This window comes from Corticium candelabrum, chromosome 11, assembly GCF_963422355.1.
Source record: "Corticium candelabrum chromosome 11, ooCorCand1.1, whole genome shotgun sequence".
Taxonomy (NCBI): Eukaryota; Metazoa; Porifera; class Homoscleromorpha; order Homosclerophorida; family Plakinidae; genus Corticium; species Corticium candelabrum.
The window spans coordinates 990714-1005560 of NC_085095.1; the positions used below are offsets into that span (position 1 = coordinate 990714).

The 14847-nt window shown below is 42.6% G+C and overlaps 1 protein-coding gene across 1 annotated transcript in view; it reads left to right on the forward strand.

Moving 5' to 3' along the window:
• The window catches only part of LOC134186481 (uncharacterized), a 35477-nt gene extending 20825 nt beyond the window's left edge, over nucleotides 1–14652 (forward strand). The window contains exons 5-14 of the mRNA XM_062654462.1: nucleotides 44–10820; nucleotides 10880–11051; nucleotides 11115–11208; nucleotides 11269–11503; nucleotides 11565–11866; nucleotides 11928–13273; nucleotides 13332–13470; nucleotides 13534–13676; nucleotides 13741–13832; nucleotides 13945–14652. Of these exons, the coding sequence (XP_062510446.1) occupies nucleotides 44–10820; nucleotides 10880–11051; nucleotides 11115–11208; nucleotides 11269–11503; nucleotides 11565–11866; nucleotides 11928–13273; nucleotides 13332–13470; nucleotides 13534–13676; nucleotides 13741–13832; nucleotides 13945–14483 (13839 nt within the window). The 3' untranslated portion in view covers nucleotides 14484–14652. The remainder of the gene's footprint in view (nucleotides 1–43; nucleotides 10821–10879; nucleotides 11052–11114; nucleotides 11209–11268; nucleotides 11504–11564; nucleotides 11867–11927; nucleotides 13274–13331; nucleotides 13471–13533; nucleotides 13677–13740; nucleotides 13833–13944) is intronic.
• The last annotated feature ends 195 nt before the right edge of the window (nucleotides 14653–14847 follow it).

Below are 14847 nucleotides of genomic sequence, written 5' to 3' on the forward strand. Positions count from 1 at the left end.
GTTTTATGGCACTGCACATCACATTTACCGTGATGTCCAACAGAATGGCTCAGGAAATGGCAATTCGAGTTTAGTCGGGGTTCTCTACTTTCAACAGGACAGTATTCGAGGTCTTTTCCCTTACAGTGACTATTCGGAGCTCATCAACTTGGCTGTTCTTACTGGGGAAACGTTCAGTTTCAAACTCACCTTGTCTTCTCTTAACACACAAGGACGATTTGTAGTGCCGACGTCTGCAGTTACTTGCTCATCTAATGACCGTGATATCCTCAAAGTTGAAAGGGACTGTTCTGCTGTTTACTTTGACGGAACAGAGACGGATGGCGGTTCAGCTGATGTTACTGTGGTATCTGGTGTGTTGACTGGTGTGCTGTCATTTAACGTAAAGTATCCAAAGAATGTGAGGATTAGTGTCTCTGATACGGAATTGAGCATTGTAAATAACTGGCTGGTTCCACCAAATTGTGATCATCCTTGGCAGGAGGCGACGGTTGATGTCTTTGCGACGTTTACGGATCAAGTCGTTACAAGTACTGAAGTACAGATTACTGATATAGTTGCTAGCTTCCTTTCGTCTTCACAAAGCAATGTGGCGGTCGTTTCCAACGGGATAGTGAAACCAGTTCAGGTTGGTACTACGACTGTAGACCTGGTCTTACGGAATGGAGCCACAATTAAGTCATCTGATGTATTAGTTGTTGAAGATTCTGTAGATGTGGTCGCCATGAATGTATATGCAGTCAAGAGTGTTGAAATTAAGTCAGTTGTGGCTGGAACAGGTCTCCCTCTTAATAACAAGTTTCCTGTTGATGTTGTGGCAAGAGCAACGGCTTCTGTTAGTCAAACATTGAGTTACTATGATGAGGTGGCGGAGGTGGTTGCAGCTGCCGTCACAAATGATGGGCGACGACTGGAACTCTCGTCAGCTGTGGGAGCAATCTTGGAGGCAACAAACACAAGTGTGATTAGCGTCAAGTCAGGTCTGGAATTTGAAACAGCAGGAGCTGACTCCACAGGCAATTTACTGAAAGTGACGTGGAAAACTTCATGTTCGCCTACTGTGATAGCAACAGGCTTGGGCTTTATCAATGTTAAACTGGACTTGCGCCCTGATGTTATCATAGAGCTCGACAATGACGTTATTACACCTTTGTCTGATGCATCAGTTGCCAACGGTCTCTCTTTCCCGACTTCTGCAATCTTGAAAGTCATATTGTCTTACAAAGACGGAAACGGAAAAGAGTTGCGTCGATCTGATGTGACAGTCGATCCTCGTACGAACTATGATTTGTCTCAAGTCAAATCTCTCTTTTCTGTTAGGAAAGTCGGTAGTGTCTATCAGATCACTCCCAATGTCAGTGCCGGGCGAGCAGACATTGTGGTCAGCTTTTCGCATTTGAAGTCGACAGCAACCAGGACTGTAACTGTTGTGAGGTCGTCTGACATTACAGTCGTTGCTCATCCTTATCCGCCTTATGAAGGATCAAACTCTGTGAACATCAGCGTTCTCAATAAATATGGCAAAACTGTATATCACAGGGAAGCAGAATTGGCTGTTAACCTACAGCTAAGTGATGGTAATGGGGCTATTGTGAAAGAGTTTGATATTTCAAGGAACATCAAGACGACATTCATTGTCTCTGATCCTCAGACTTCTTTCAAACGCGTAACAGATGTAATCTTGATTGGTGGCAATGGCAAGGATCACAATCACGTTCAGCGTGCAGTGCCAAGCTATAAAGAAGATTTATTAGTGTACGTCGATGCTGAGTTTGGTGGCGTCCAAAGTAGCCAACCCTGGAACATGAGTGTATCTGATGAACCATTGTACTCGGTATCTATTGATGCCATAGACTTGTCTTCGGGTGGAAACGTCGTGGCAGGAGTTGCCGGGACCAAATCTGATCAAATCAAGGTGTGGGTTACATTCAACGATAACACGAAAGTGCAACTGTTTGACAACAGCGGTAAGGCGTTAGTACCTGGTTTTGTCTTCTTTGGCAACAATCGTGGGTCAAGTCTTAGGATTGATAATGACGGCGGTCTTACACCACTGAGTAACGCTGAGGAAGAGTTTGATATTTCTGTGTCATTGCACCAAACGGCTATTTCAGGTGACTTCGAGACTTTTTCAGTTAATCTACTTCCTGATACTGGAGATGTAGACTTGGGCAAGAGTGACGGTGTGGCCATACCTCCTGTCACAACCGGAGAAGAGTTTACTGTCCCTGTCCGAATTAATACAGGAAACAGTTCTCTGGGAGCGTTTGACATATCTGTATTCTACAACAGCACATACCTCAAACCAATAAAAGTTGAACTAACTAAAGGCTGGCCTGGTGGTGTTATCAGATGGCGACATGATCAATCTCTAAACACTATTCGTTTCTATGGTGTGTCAGGCACAGATGCGCCGTCTTCGCCTGGATTGGACGTTTTTGACATCACGTTTATTGCGTTGGCAGCTGGTGTAACACGTCTTGGTGGAAATGTGAACACTCTGGTGGGAAGAGAATATAACCAACCAAGCATAGGGAACGGTGGGGTATTCGTAGCTGGTGATGTTCCCATCAAGATCACACAACACCCGCGTCAAATTCCATCAGGTAACCTCTCACCGTCTCCTTTGCAGTCAGGCAACCGTCCTATTTCTCGATGTACCGATCCATTACCATGTCCTTGCTTGTCTGGCTCAGAAACTGGTGATTCTAACGGCGATTGTGTGTTTGACATTCTAGACGTCCTCCGTACTGCCCAGCACGTGTCTTCTGGGCTTAGTGGATTTCCGGGAACATCCGGAGCTCGTTTATTAAACTATTATCCATACCTCAAACGAGAAATGGATGCAAATGAGGACGGAGTTATTGACTGGGATGACGTCAATTATCTGACCGCAGTTTTGAATGGAGATCTTTATTTTATCCGAGATGTGCATCTCATTTCAGTGCAGGACAACTCACCAGTGTGTCGACTGGAGATCAATGTGACTGTTTTTGCTGCTGGTAATATCCCTGTTGACGACGCTCACACATCAGTATTTGTGGGTATAGTGTCTCACGGTAAGGATATCGTGAATCAATGGCAGCGTTCTCAATTAGATCTTGGTCGTGAGCTTAAGCCATCACTGCATCATGGTGGTATAGATGAGACACAGTTGTTGAGACCAGGGTTGTTTGCAATTCAGTCTGTCTCTGAGGTAAAGCAAGACAGCACTGGTGTGTTTGTGGTTTTGGCTACAAGGGACGCTAACGGAAAAGGCGGACCTGATCGAACTTATGTCTTGTTTGGAAGGGCTTCAGACATTGCAGAGTACCCGGACCCTGTGGATGTAACGGTGGATAGCTCTACAGGCCTGTCTGTGAGAATAGTCGCCAGTAGCGGTTTCAACCCATTGCTTTCGTTTGCTCAAAATCTGACCACTGTTGAGTGTACAAATGATCATCCTCCCTCATTCTATCCAGACACTTTGACTCTTGAAGTGTCGGAGGCTGAGGCGCCTGGAAGTGTAATTGTGCAACTTTATGCGAACGACAGTGACACAGGAATTAATGCCAATCTCATTTACTCTTTAGAAACTCTTGCTCCACATTCTGGGCCTTTTGCAATTAACAGCAGCACGGGAGTAATAACACTGACGGCACCTTTGGACAGAGAGGCGACTGAGTTGTACATCTTGAAAGCATCTGCTATAGACGGAGGCGTTTTCTATAGCTTGGCTGGACATGCTGACATTACAGTTACAGTCACTGATATCAATGACAATGACCCCGTGTTTTCTAAGTCAGAGTACAGACCCCAAGCTGTTGTGGAGAGCCAACCGATAGGTGATGTGGTTGCAGTGGTATCAGCAACAGATGGGGACAGTGGAAGAAATGCAGAGATCACGTACAGTTTGGAGAGGCCAACGGAATTCTTCGCCATTAACTCCTCTACTGGAGAAATTTCTATCACTCGAAGCCTCGATTATGAAAATACTACCAGTTATTTTGTTTACGTGATTGCCACTGATGGTGGTGTCTTATCTCGGAATGACTCTGCTGTTGTGTTCATAACTGTTTTGCCATTCAATGATCACACCCCAATATGCCTTCCATCACTAATAGTTCAGCAAATTGCGGAGGAGGAAGCTAATGGATCTGTGGTTGCTACTGTGACCGCAACAGATGATGACATCGGTCTTGATCATGACAATATTCGATTCACTATTGTACCTGGCTATGATGGGCAAGGAAAATTTGATTTGACACAAACAAGTAACACAACAGCAGACGTGTTTGTCAAAAATGGGCAATTTAGTAGAGATATTGGTCTTTCATATAATCTCTTGATTCAAGCAATTGACAGTGGAGGTCTGGCATGCAATGTTTCTGTCACACTTAACGTTTTAGAGCCATCAACCTTCGACTTTTCTATCAAGAATGTGGGATTTCTTACTGGCTCTGTTGGTGTTCAAGGAGTTACGACATTTGTTCAGGACTTTGGTTTATTATCAGATCAAGTTCCTGGAAGTAGGGGCTCGATTGTTGCAACTTTAGGTTCACAAGAAGAAACTGCAACGTTTACAACATTACTCAACTTCCCCTCTCATTTACAGAAGGTGATATTGACCGATGAACTGTGGCCGGGTGATGACGTTGGTGCAACGTTTGCTGTAGCTGTTCGTCTCTTTGACTCTTCATATAGTACCAAGATAGATGAAACATCTCTTCGTCTTCGAGTCATCTCACCGGTGAGTGGCGATTTTGTAGATGGAAGATTATGCATTGCAACTGCTTCCTCTAATGGACTGTGTCAAGACACTTTTGGTCATGGTCCTCTACAAGTTCGAATTCCTGACAGTTGGTTTGATCTATATGACAATGCCAGTATTCAGATTCTTCCAGCATTTTCAACCAATTCGATCATTGGACAAGTACGACTCAATCGTCGTCTCAACTGGCAAGATAATATGAGTGCAGACAATCTAGCTCTTGAAGTACCTTCTCGACCATTGTTTATAGGTGAGACTTTTGAAGTTAAGGTGTATGGCTTCACACCATACAAAGTTAAGACCACAGATTTCAAGATACAGGTTGACTCTGGGAATTTGAAAATTAGCAATATTTTAGCTGTTGATCTCAGCTGCACGCAAACTGCTAAAACCAATGAGATCAGCGTCTCTTGCAGCTTACCTGCTGCAGTGACTCCTCCTACTACACAGCGGACTACACCAGAATATCTCCTCTCTGTTAGAGTGACAGTAAATGGTGGAAATGATGAAACAGTGACTGTCACTGGAACTGGTTTGAGTCTGTCCGATACTACTAAGGATACCATCTTTACGGATGTCAACAAAGCGTTTGAACACGTTGATCGTTATGGACATCATAAGGGATCTCCAGCATTTGCTAGAGTCAAAATTGGACCCAATCCAGCACCACTTGTGGGTATTCTACCTTATACAGAAAGATCAGAGTTGGTCAATACTCCAGCTATCAACTCAATCAAAGTAGAAAGTCCCATTACTGTGAGTGGGGTTTATAGAGACTACTTGTTGACAGGCCATGTGACAGGAATTCAAGGCATTAAAGACTTGAAGTCTAGTCTGATATGCAGTGTCATCAATAACAATATTGTCAACGTTGAGTCAGATTGTTCGTCAGCATATCTCGATGGCAATCAGGCAAATGCAGGCGAAACTCAAGTGAGAGTGTCGTACGCTCCATTGAACCTTACTCAGCCTCTCAGTTATCGAGTGTGGGCCCCTCGTCTACCTCTGACTTTGTCAGTGTCTGATGCAACACTTTCTCCTGTCACATTGTGGCTAAAACCTCCATTATGTAACTCTACTCGATTCCAACAAGCTCGTATTAACGTTGAGGCAGCCTTTACAGATGGTTTAGGTCAGTCTATTTCAGTTCATGTCAAAGACAAAATCGGAGACAGTCAGTTTGTCAGCAGCAACCCAGCTGTTGCTGTTATCAACAAGGGTTTTGTGGAAGGTGTCAGTCCAGGTGATGTGAGTATTTCTGTTCAACGCGGAAACTCCGTTTTAGGCACAGTTTCTCTAACTGTTGATGCTACTCCTGTTCAAGTGTCAGGCTTGAATGCTTTTGTCTTTGCTAGTTTGAGTCTGATCATTCAACCCTCAACTACCATTTCATCTTCAGCTCAGCCATCTGCTTTAGTCACTATTGATCAGCAATTTTACCAAGAAAACCAGGCTGTACATGTGGCAGCCCATGCTGTGTTTTCTGATGGAGCTCAACTGGAAATCAAGGCAGCTGATGGCCTGTATGTAAACTCTACAAACGTTGATGTGGTACAGCCAATAGGCCAGGATCAATTGAGATCCTATAGCAATGGTGAGGGTTATCTGGTACCAACTTACTGGTGGCCGACAGAATGTAGAAATGTTGGTCAACATCAGCAAGTTCTAAGCAGCACTGTGGGGTATGTTAAAGTCGATATTCCTCCACCTACCGACGTCATTGTTACTGTTGGTTCTGGTCGGGTGTTTGAGGCAAATAGTGATCTTGGTAATTTGCCTTTTACCATATCAGGGCTTTCGTCATACATTGATGTGACGGTACAGCTAAAATTTACGACATATTCTCAGAACTTGACAACTGATTCAAGAACAATCTATAACTTGTCTCTCTCGAATGATTTGTTCTTTCTTGATTCTAGTAATGGCCGCCGTCGATTGACTGCTAATTCTAACGGTAAAACCGGAAACGGATTTTTGGTAGTTCAGTTCAAACATGTGGCTATCACAAAGAAAGTTCGACTGACAGTGGTGGATATTGATGATTTGATAATTCGTGTTCGTCCATATCCTACATTTCCTGGATTTTCAGGATCTCCCAGTTCGTCTATTATTGATGAAGTTAGCCTAGACTATATTGCAGGCACTGGCATTCGACAGAAAGCTCAACTGTTTACTCATGCAGCTCTAACGGACAGAGAAACCTTTATTGATATTTCTCAGTCTGCAACTTATAGTATCAGTGATAGCAGCACAGGAGTAACAACTACAGTCGTCACACTTAACCAGAACAATCTTGTTTTGACTCCTTCGCTCAAGCTTCAAGATGCAAGAGATGTTAACGTGAATGTAGCATTTTACTCACACAATTCAAGTAAGACAGTTGTGGTGACTGTCAGCAATAAGACTGTCACAGTAGATCGGGTTGATACTCTACAGTTTGAGAATAGCGTCTACAACAGTGGCACACTTTTTGGTGAAGTAGGAACATCTACTCAACTAGATGTTGATGTTACTTTGTCTGATCAAACTCGATTATTGTCAGTATTTCATGCAGGCACGTACGCAGGGCTCGTGACTATTGGGAGTGATTATCCAGCAGCTATAAATGTGTCGAGGAACGGTTTAGCCACTCTGCAAGGCAACCATTACAAGCACGTTATATTGACAGCATCTGCAGTATATGGCAACTCAAGTGCTATACCCATTACACGCAGTGTTGCAGCTAATTTGGATCCTGCAAAGGGAGATATGGATGTCGGGAAGAAAAGGGGAATTCCCGTGTCAGCTGTTAGTTCTGTGGGCTCTTCGTTTAGTGTTGATGTTTGGGTGAATACTGGAGCGATAAAACTTGGTGCTCTTGAACTTGCTATTTATATTGATGACTCGGTACTTCAGGCCACCAAAGTTGACAATTTCCGGGATGGTGCGTTTGTTGCTCGAATAAATGATCCACCATCAAAAGTTTCATTTGGTGGAAGTGCTACTGCAACTGGTGGAAGTACAGTGAATATAATCCGAGTAGCCACAGTTGAGTTTAGGGTGCTCAAAGCTGCAGTAACGTATCTTCGAGGTAAAGTAGTAACTATTGGAGAGCAAGGTACAACTAACAATGTAGCCAGCGTGGACTTGTCTGTTGCTGGTGATGTTAAAGTGGCTGTAGGTGGAGCAACAAGGAGGCGGCGTGACAGTGTTTGGTCAGATATTATTTCCACTTCTCATCATCGGCAAGAACGAGCAGTCTGTAGTAGAGGAGATGCTAATGCAGATGGAGTGTTTGACACATTTGATATTGATCAAGCTCTCATTTATGTTTCAAGACGAAACAGTGATCCTAATCTGGTAAGTGGTTACACTGATGATCAAGAGCGTGAGCTTGATGCCAACTTGGATGGATTTATAGACTCGAATGACGCATACTTTTTGACTCAGGCGTACTTTGGTCTTATTAGGTTTCTTACAAATATAACTGTGGTACCTGTAAGTGCAACCAATGACAACTGTACGTTGACAATAATTGTGACGATGGAAGGAAGAGGATGTGTTCCTGCTAGTGATGCTCAAACATTGCCTTTTATCCTTGTATCACACCACGATCAAAAGATGTCGGCAGAATGGTCGCAATCTCAACTTCAAGTGGGTTACAAGTCTGTGCAAATTCCTGCTTCAACTCTTCAGGTACCCAACATTCCGTATGGTGGATTCTGGGAATTACAACCGGAAGGTGGAACTGGAAGGTTTCGTGCTGAAGTGAAAACGCCCATTTCTTCAAAAGGTATTGGTCTGAACTTAGTTCAATATACTGTCAATCAATTGAAGGAAACGGACGTGTCAAGATTAAAGGCTATGGTGGCGGATGTGAGTAGGACTCCTTTTGACTATAGTGCAGTGCAAGGAGTCACTCTAACTTCAACTCGACTGCAAGGTGTTGCAGCAGTGAATGTTCCTGTTGGAGCAACGGGATACAATCCACTGTTGACTTTTGATAACACTCTTAGATCTGATTTTTGTGAGTTTGCAAATGTGCGTTACAATCGTTCTGTTTACTCCATTTATGTCTTAGAGGACACACCAATTGGTACTGTTGTAACAAACTTGTCAAAATTCATTGAAAATCCATCATTTCCTCCTGGTCTGGAGACTTACAAAATTGTTGCAGGGAACACAAACGGAGACTTTGATATACCAGATTTGGCATCAGGAGAGGTTGTAATCAACAACACACTGAATCGGGAAAGCACTCAGATATACTCTTTGGTGATTCTTGTTGAGTTTGGACAAGTTTTCAGCACTAATGCCACCATAAGAATTGATGTTGTTGATGTGAATGACAACTATCCAGTCTTTGACCAACTTCGTTATGAAGTCAGTTTACGTGAAGATAAGCAGAATGGATCGGAGGTTGTAGTTGTGTTTGCCAGCGATGCGGACACTAGCTCTTATGCTGACATAGTCTACAGCATTACAGCAGGTGATCCCAATAATCAGTTTTCTATCAATGACCCAAGCAGTGGTGTAGTTACATTGGCTAAGAGAGTTGATCGAGAAACAGTTCCTTCATATGTTCTTAATGTTACTGCAGCTGATCAGAAAGGAGCTGGACTTTCTACAGATGTTAAAGTTTATGTCACTTTGGTTGATGTTAATGATAACGATCCACGTTTTACTCAGTCGCAATACTCAGTGCAGATCCCAGAGGATGCACCACCGGGAACACAGGTGCCAGCTGGTGAACTGGTAATAACAGATCGAGACATAGGGGTAAATGGAATTATTGGAAACTTTACTCTAGTTGGGGGATATGGGAAGTTTCGTGTTGACAAGAGCGAGAATTCCAATGTAACTGGTGTACTCGTTGTTAACAGTAAACTTGATCGTGAAACAACAGACTTCTATGTTCTTACTGTAGTGGTTAGTGATGGAGGATCTCCAGCCAGAAGTGCTAATACTAACATCAGGATTAGCATCACAGACAAGAACGACAATAAACCAGTATTCAGCCAGTCAAATTACAAGTTTTCAATAGAAAGGGATTTACTTGGGTTAACTATCGTTGGTCAAGTGATAGCTACGGATGCCGACATTGGTTTGAACTCAGACATCTACTATAGTGTAGAGTCAGCATCTGCTTATGGCATTTTCACTCTTAATTCAGCAACAGGTGAGATAACAACTAGAAGTGACATTGAACTACTCTCAGAGATCAGCTATAAGTTGATTGTGAATGTCAGTGACAGAGGCATAGATCCAGAACCGTTAAGTAACAGAGTTGATGTTACAATCATCATTGTTGAACCTCAGATTATAAATTTGGAGGCGACAGACAATGGGTTCATGCTCAGTCAAGTTGAAAGGGCATCCAAAAAGCGATATGAACAACAGTATGGATTTTACCTTCAGCGACCTGTCAAGAGCAGAGGAACTGTATCAGGAAGCTTTGGTTCAATCACAGCCGTAGACTCCGGAGACTTGGTTGCTGAATCAGCAACCGAAACTCCATTAAAGCTGTATTGCAAACTACTCCAAAGTGTTGTGTATCAAGAGCAGGCATCTGTCACCGCTGTCATTTATGGTCATGACTCTGGTCTGTCTTCTCTCATTAATCCAGTCCAGGTGCAGCTGTTGATAGAACCATCAGACCAGCTAAAGTCTCAAGCTTCAAGCACACTCAGCAGTTTTTGTACTTTGAATGCTCAATTTGGCTACTGCACCGTCATGGTAAATCAGCTTCCAGAAGAATGGTTTAATCCGAGCTTGGGTCAAAATGATCCTCAAATCCACGTTGTTGTCAAATTCGGTTTCAGTTCTCAAACAGCTGATTTGATGTCTACGTGTGGTCGTGTTCAAGTCGTACCACAGCAAGACTGGGAGAAGAAACTTGTGGCAGATCTCATGCTTGTCATTCCATCTCGGACATTTTTTCCAGGCGACCAGGTGTCAATAGATGTTTTTGCTGGAGCTCCAAGTGGCACTGCTAAGTTTATAGACGGCATCATTACTACTCCCTATCCTGAACTACTGAATTCTATCACTATCACATATGCTGCTGATTGGACTGATTGGTTGAGTGAAAGTAAGTTAAACTATGAATGTTGTTTTGTTTAATACAATTAATCGTTATTAAATTGTTAGCACCGACAGATAACCGTCCTACTACCATTCTCCAAATTCAGAAACAGCTCACTGAGGCTGGAGTTGAGAAACACGAACTAGGCTCACCTCAAAAGGTGTGCACAATTAAAATTAGATTTGGTGACATCAGTGCACAACAAGCGAACATCACATTGGCTGGTGTTTTGTATAGGTAGGGTTACTTGCTAAGTTTGATGAAATTATTGTTGGTATTTGAACTATTTTATCTGTATAGTCTGGTAGATTCACAAACGAATCTTCGCAATCTTGACAACCAAAAGATCTCGTCATCAGATCGTTATGGTACTGGGCACAGTAGAGATGGCAAGGTAAGTGCTTTTTGCTGTTATAGTGAACACTAATTTTTACCGTTGGTTTTGCCTCAAAAGGTGTATTTTGAAAAAGATCGAACATTGTATTACATTGCTGCTGTTTCTCAAGGAGAAATGATCAATACTGCTGTTTTGGATGGAGTGCGATTGAGTGCAAAGATTACAGTCTGGGGTTTCCATACAAATCTAGCTTTTGAATCAAATCCAGCAGATGTCACTAGTTACAATCCTCCAGTTGTCGAATCTGGTCTGCACTGTGCCAGCGATCGTTCAACACAACTGCAAGCGAAAGGTATGTCCATTTACCAATTAACTAATTAACTTGTATTTTATATTGTTGCGTTATGTGCTAGCTGATTGTACTAGTGTATACTTGAATGGGACTGAAACTAGTGGATCAGAAAGTGTTGCGGTTTTTGTGAGATTGGCTGGCACTTCAATTGTTGTCGCCAACTTTACTGTGCGTGTGTGGTACCCGGACATTCCTCTTACTCTCTGGTTAAATGACAATACATTGAATCGTATCAATGGATGGCTTACTGGCTCAAACTGTCAATCGCCTTCGTATCAGGTTGCCAGATTCAAAGTCTATGCTAAGTTCCGTTCTTCTGCCAACTCGCCTTGGTTTAATGCTGATGTCACTCAGTATGTTGAGGTGGGTATACGATGAGGTTGAGTCATGCAATTTCTGTGTTGTAATACTTCTTGCTTTGTAGAAACGAATTGAAAGTGAAAATCAAAATATTGGAAGAATAATCGATGGCTTGTTGGTTGCTCAATCTCAACAATCAAGCAGCAATTTGATTGTAACAAACTCGTATGGTCGCAGACTTGCTACGGAATCGTTTATAGTTACTTCAACGCCTGTTGATATTGTGGAATTAGATGTCAAAGTGAAATCCAGTGTAACTCTGAGTATAGAGCATTCTTCGCCGGTAGAAAGGTTTTCAAACCAAACCGTCACCTTGCAAGTCGAAGACAAACTGTCGAGGAAGGGAGAACTGGCAGACATAACGATATCAGCTACTTTTACAGATGGCACTCGAATGCTACTTGTTATACCAAATCGTGACATTACTCTAACATCCCACAATACAAGTGTTGCTACACTGGAGAACAACTATGTAATTGCTGTGAATGAAGGATTTACTGAAATCGGTGCTAATTGGACTGCATGTGGACAAACCATAGCATTGGGATCAACGGTAGTACAATTTGAGAAGAAGCAAGTGCCATGTTTCAAGGAGGCAATCTATAGAATTGAGCTGCTTGAGAATGTTCCTGTGGGTAAAATTCTCCAACTTGAGATCGATGTCAACCTCGATGATGTGGAAGATGCTGGTATTGAGTTTGAGCCCCTTTTGGTGTCAGAGAATCTTCAATTTAATGTTGATAGAACGACAGGTTTGGTCACGACTGTTCAAACATTGGATCGAGAGACTGAGACAGCGTATGAGCTCAGGGTGAGAGTCACAGATAAGGCTCAGCGTGAAGCTCTTCGCAAGCTGAATACGAATGAGAATACATCTACTAGTGGTGATGGTGCATTTCTCGGTTCCACAGTGACTGAGTGTGTGGCTACTATTTTTATTACTGTTTCTGATGTCAATGATAATTCTCCAGAATGCTCGCCTGTGGAAGTTCCTCAAATCAGTCAACTTGAGAAGGTCGGCTTTCAAGTTGCTGTTGCTCAGGCTCGTGACATCGATGAAGGCACAAACGCTGCTCTCACTTACACAATTGTTGATGGGGATCCAAATGAGAGATTTCGCATTCATTCTACTTCTGGTGTAATTGTAATTGCCAACAACTTGTCAACCGATTTAACTCAGTATGCATTACAAGTTGAGGCCAGAGATGGTGGCAACAAGGTTGACACTTGTTTTGTAACTGTCACCACATACAGTCCAAGCTGGCAGGTGTGTGTACCAGCTGTTGGTATTTCGGAGACTCGATTTGGTGACATCAAGTCTGACTTTGAAAAGAGAATGGGAGAAATTTATGATCTTGATATTTTCATTACTCAATATAGTGAGGAACAGGGAGACTCTGGCGAAACCAGGTGATTCAATCTCTCAGTTTGTAAATGTTTATTTTATTGATATTGTTTGTGTGACAAGGTTGAAGATATGTTTCTATGGGTATCGTAAAGATGACACCCGCCTGTCACCAATTGATCTTCTTGGAAGGATCATTGACAGAGGAGATCAACTCAGGAGTTTAGCAGCTACAGAATTCAACTTTCCATTGAATGTGGCTGTGCGACTGCTGTTTCTGATTTTATTGAAATTTTAGGCTCAAGAATTTTGTGTTTGTTGTTAGGAAGCCGATGTGTTTGATCCACTCACTAAACTAGATCCAAGTACAGGTGACTCTTCATTTCCTCTTTGGGTGATCATTGTACTGGTTGTTGTTATCATCATTGGTGTTCCACTTATTCTAATTGTCATTCGATATCGTCACAAGTATGTAGTCTCTCTATTTGACGTCTTGAGTTCAGTTCTCACACTGACGTATCTGTTTCATTAGATCTCACGTTGCTAAACAACAGAGAAGACTCAATCAGGAATCAGAAAGAATTGGACTACGAGACCTCGATAGCTTAGATGCACCAGTTTGTGGTAAGTCAAACAATTTTAGTCTGTCCTTGTCTTTTCTATAAAGACATGTATATGTATCTACTTGTTAAATTAATAAATATTAGGATTATTTACATTAAGTTTGTATTAACAGATGATAACATTGTAAGTGGTGGTGTGTTTGATCCTGAATTGGGAGAGGCTCGAACCTTCAAAACAACAACACATGAAGAGATGATAGCCACCGGTGAGGATAACCTACAACGTCGTATCAAGACAATTACAGAAGACACCGGGATCCTTGGAAAACATGAAGAAGGCCTGGAACTAGAGCCAAAGACAATGCCTAGAAAGTTGGGTCGTCGTGACTGGGACGTGCAGCCAGACAATCCACTTTATGCTTCCCAGGAATATCTCAGCGACTTCAACAACCCTTTGTATGACTCGGCTTCACCATCTCAAGTTCAAGTAGTAAAAGACAAAGATACCGAGGAAGAGGTGGAGATGGACGATTATGCTCCTCTGGTAAAACACGAGGTAGAACCACCGAGTGGTCGGCCAACAGGTCGGCAGAGAACTGTGCTGGTTGGAAAGCGAGAGTCTAGTGCAGATGAGATGGCATTTGCAAAGGAAAACTTTCTTGATTACTTGAGTGGAGACACAGGCGGTGATGAGAAGGACACAGCAATGTGATAACCTTTGACTTCTTAGATTATCAATATGTAGTTTCTAGTATTGCTACCATATATGCTTAGCTGTAGCAGGTAGGTCTTTGTATCCTTTTGCACGTTTTAGTCTTTATGTTGTGTTTGCAGAGTAGCGCTGACATTTTTAGATAAATATATTACTCAATCAATTTACATTGTGATTGGATAGCGTCAAGCACAAATCAGCGCACACGCACGGACAGGTCACTGTACGTTGAATCTAATGTCCTGGATGACTAACAGACGCCCATGAGTCTTGCTACTCAACAGGCCAGGCAAGATGCAATTCTTTTCGAGTCTCTCTAGCACGATTACTGGTACAATTGAATCACAGCTAAGCTTCACTCCAA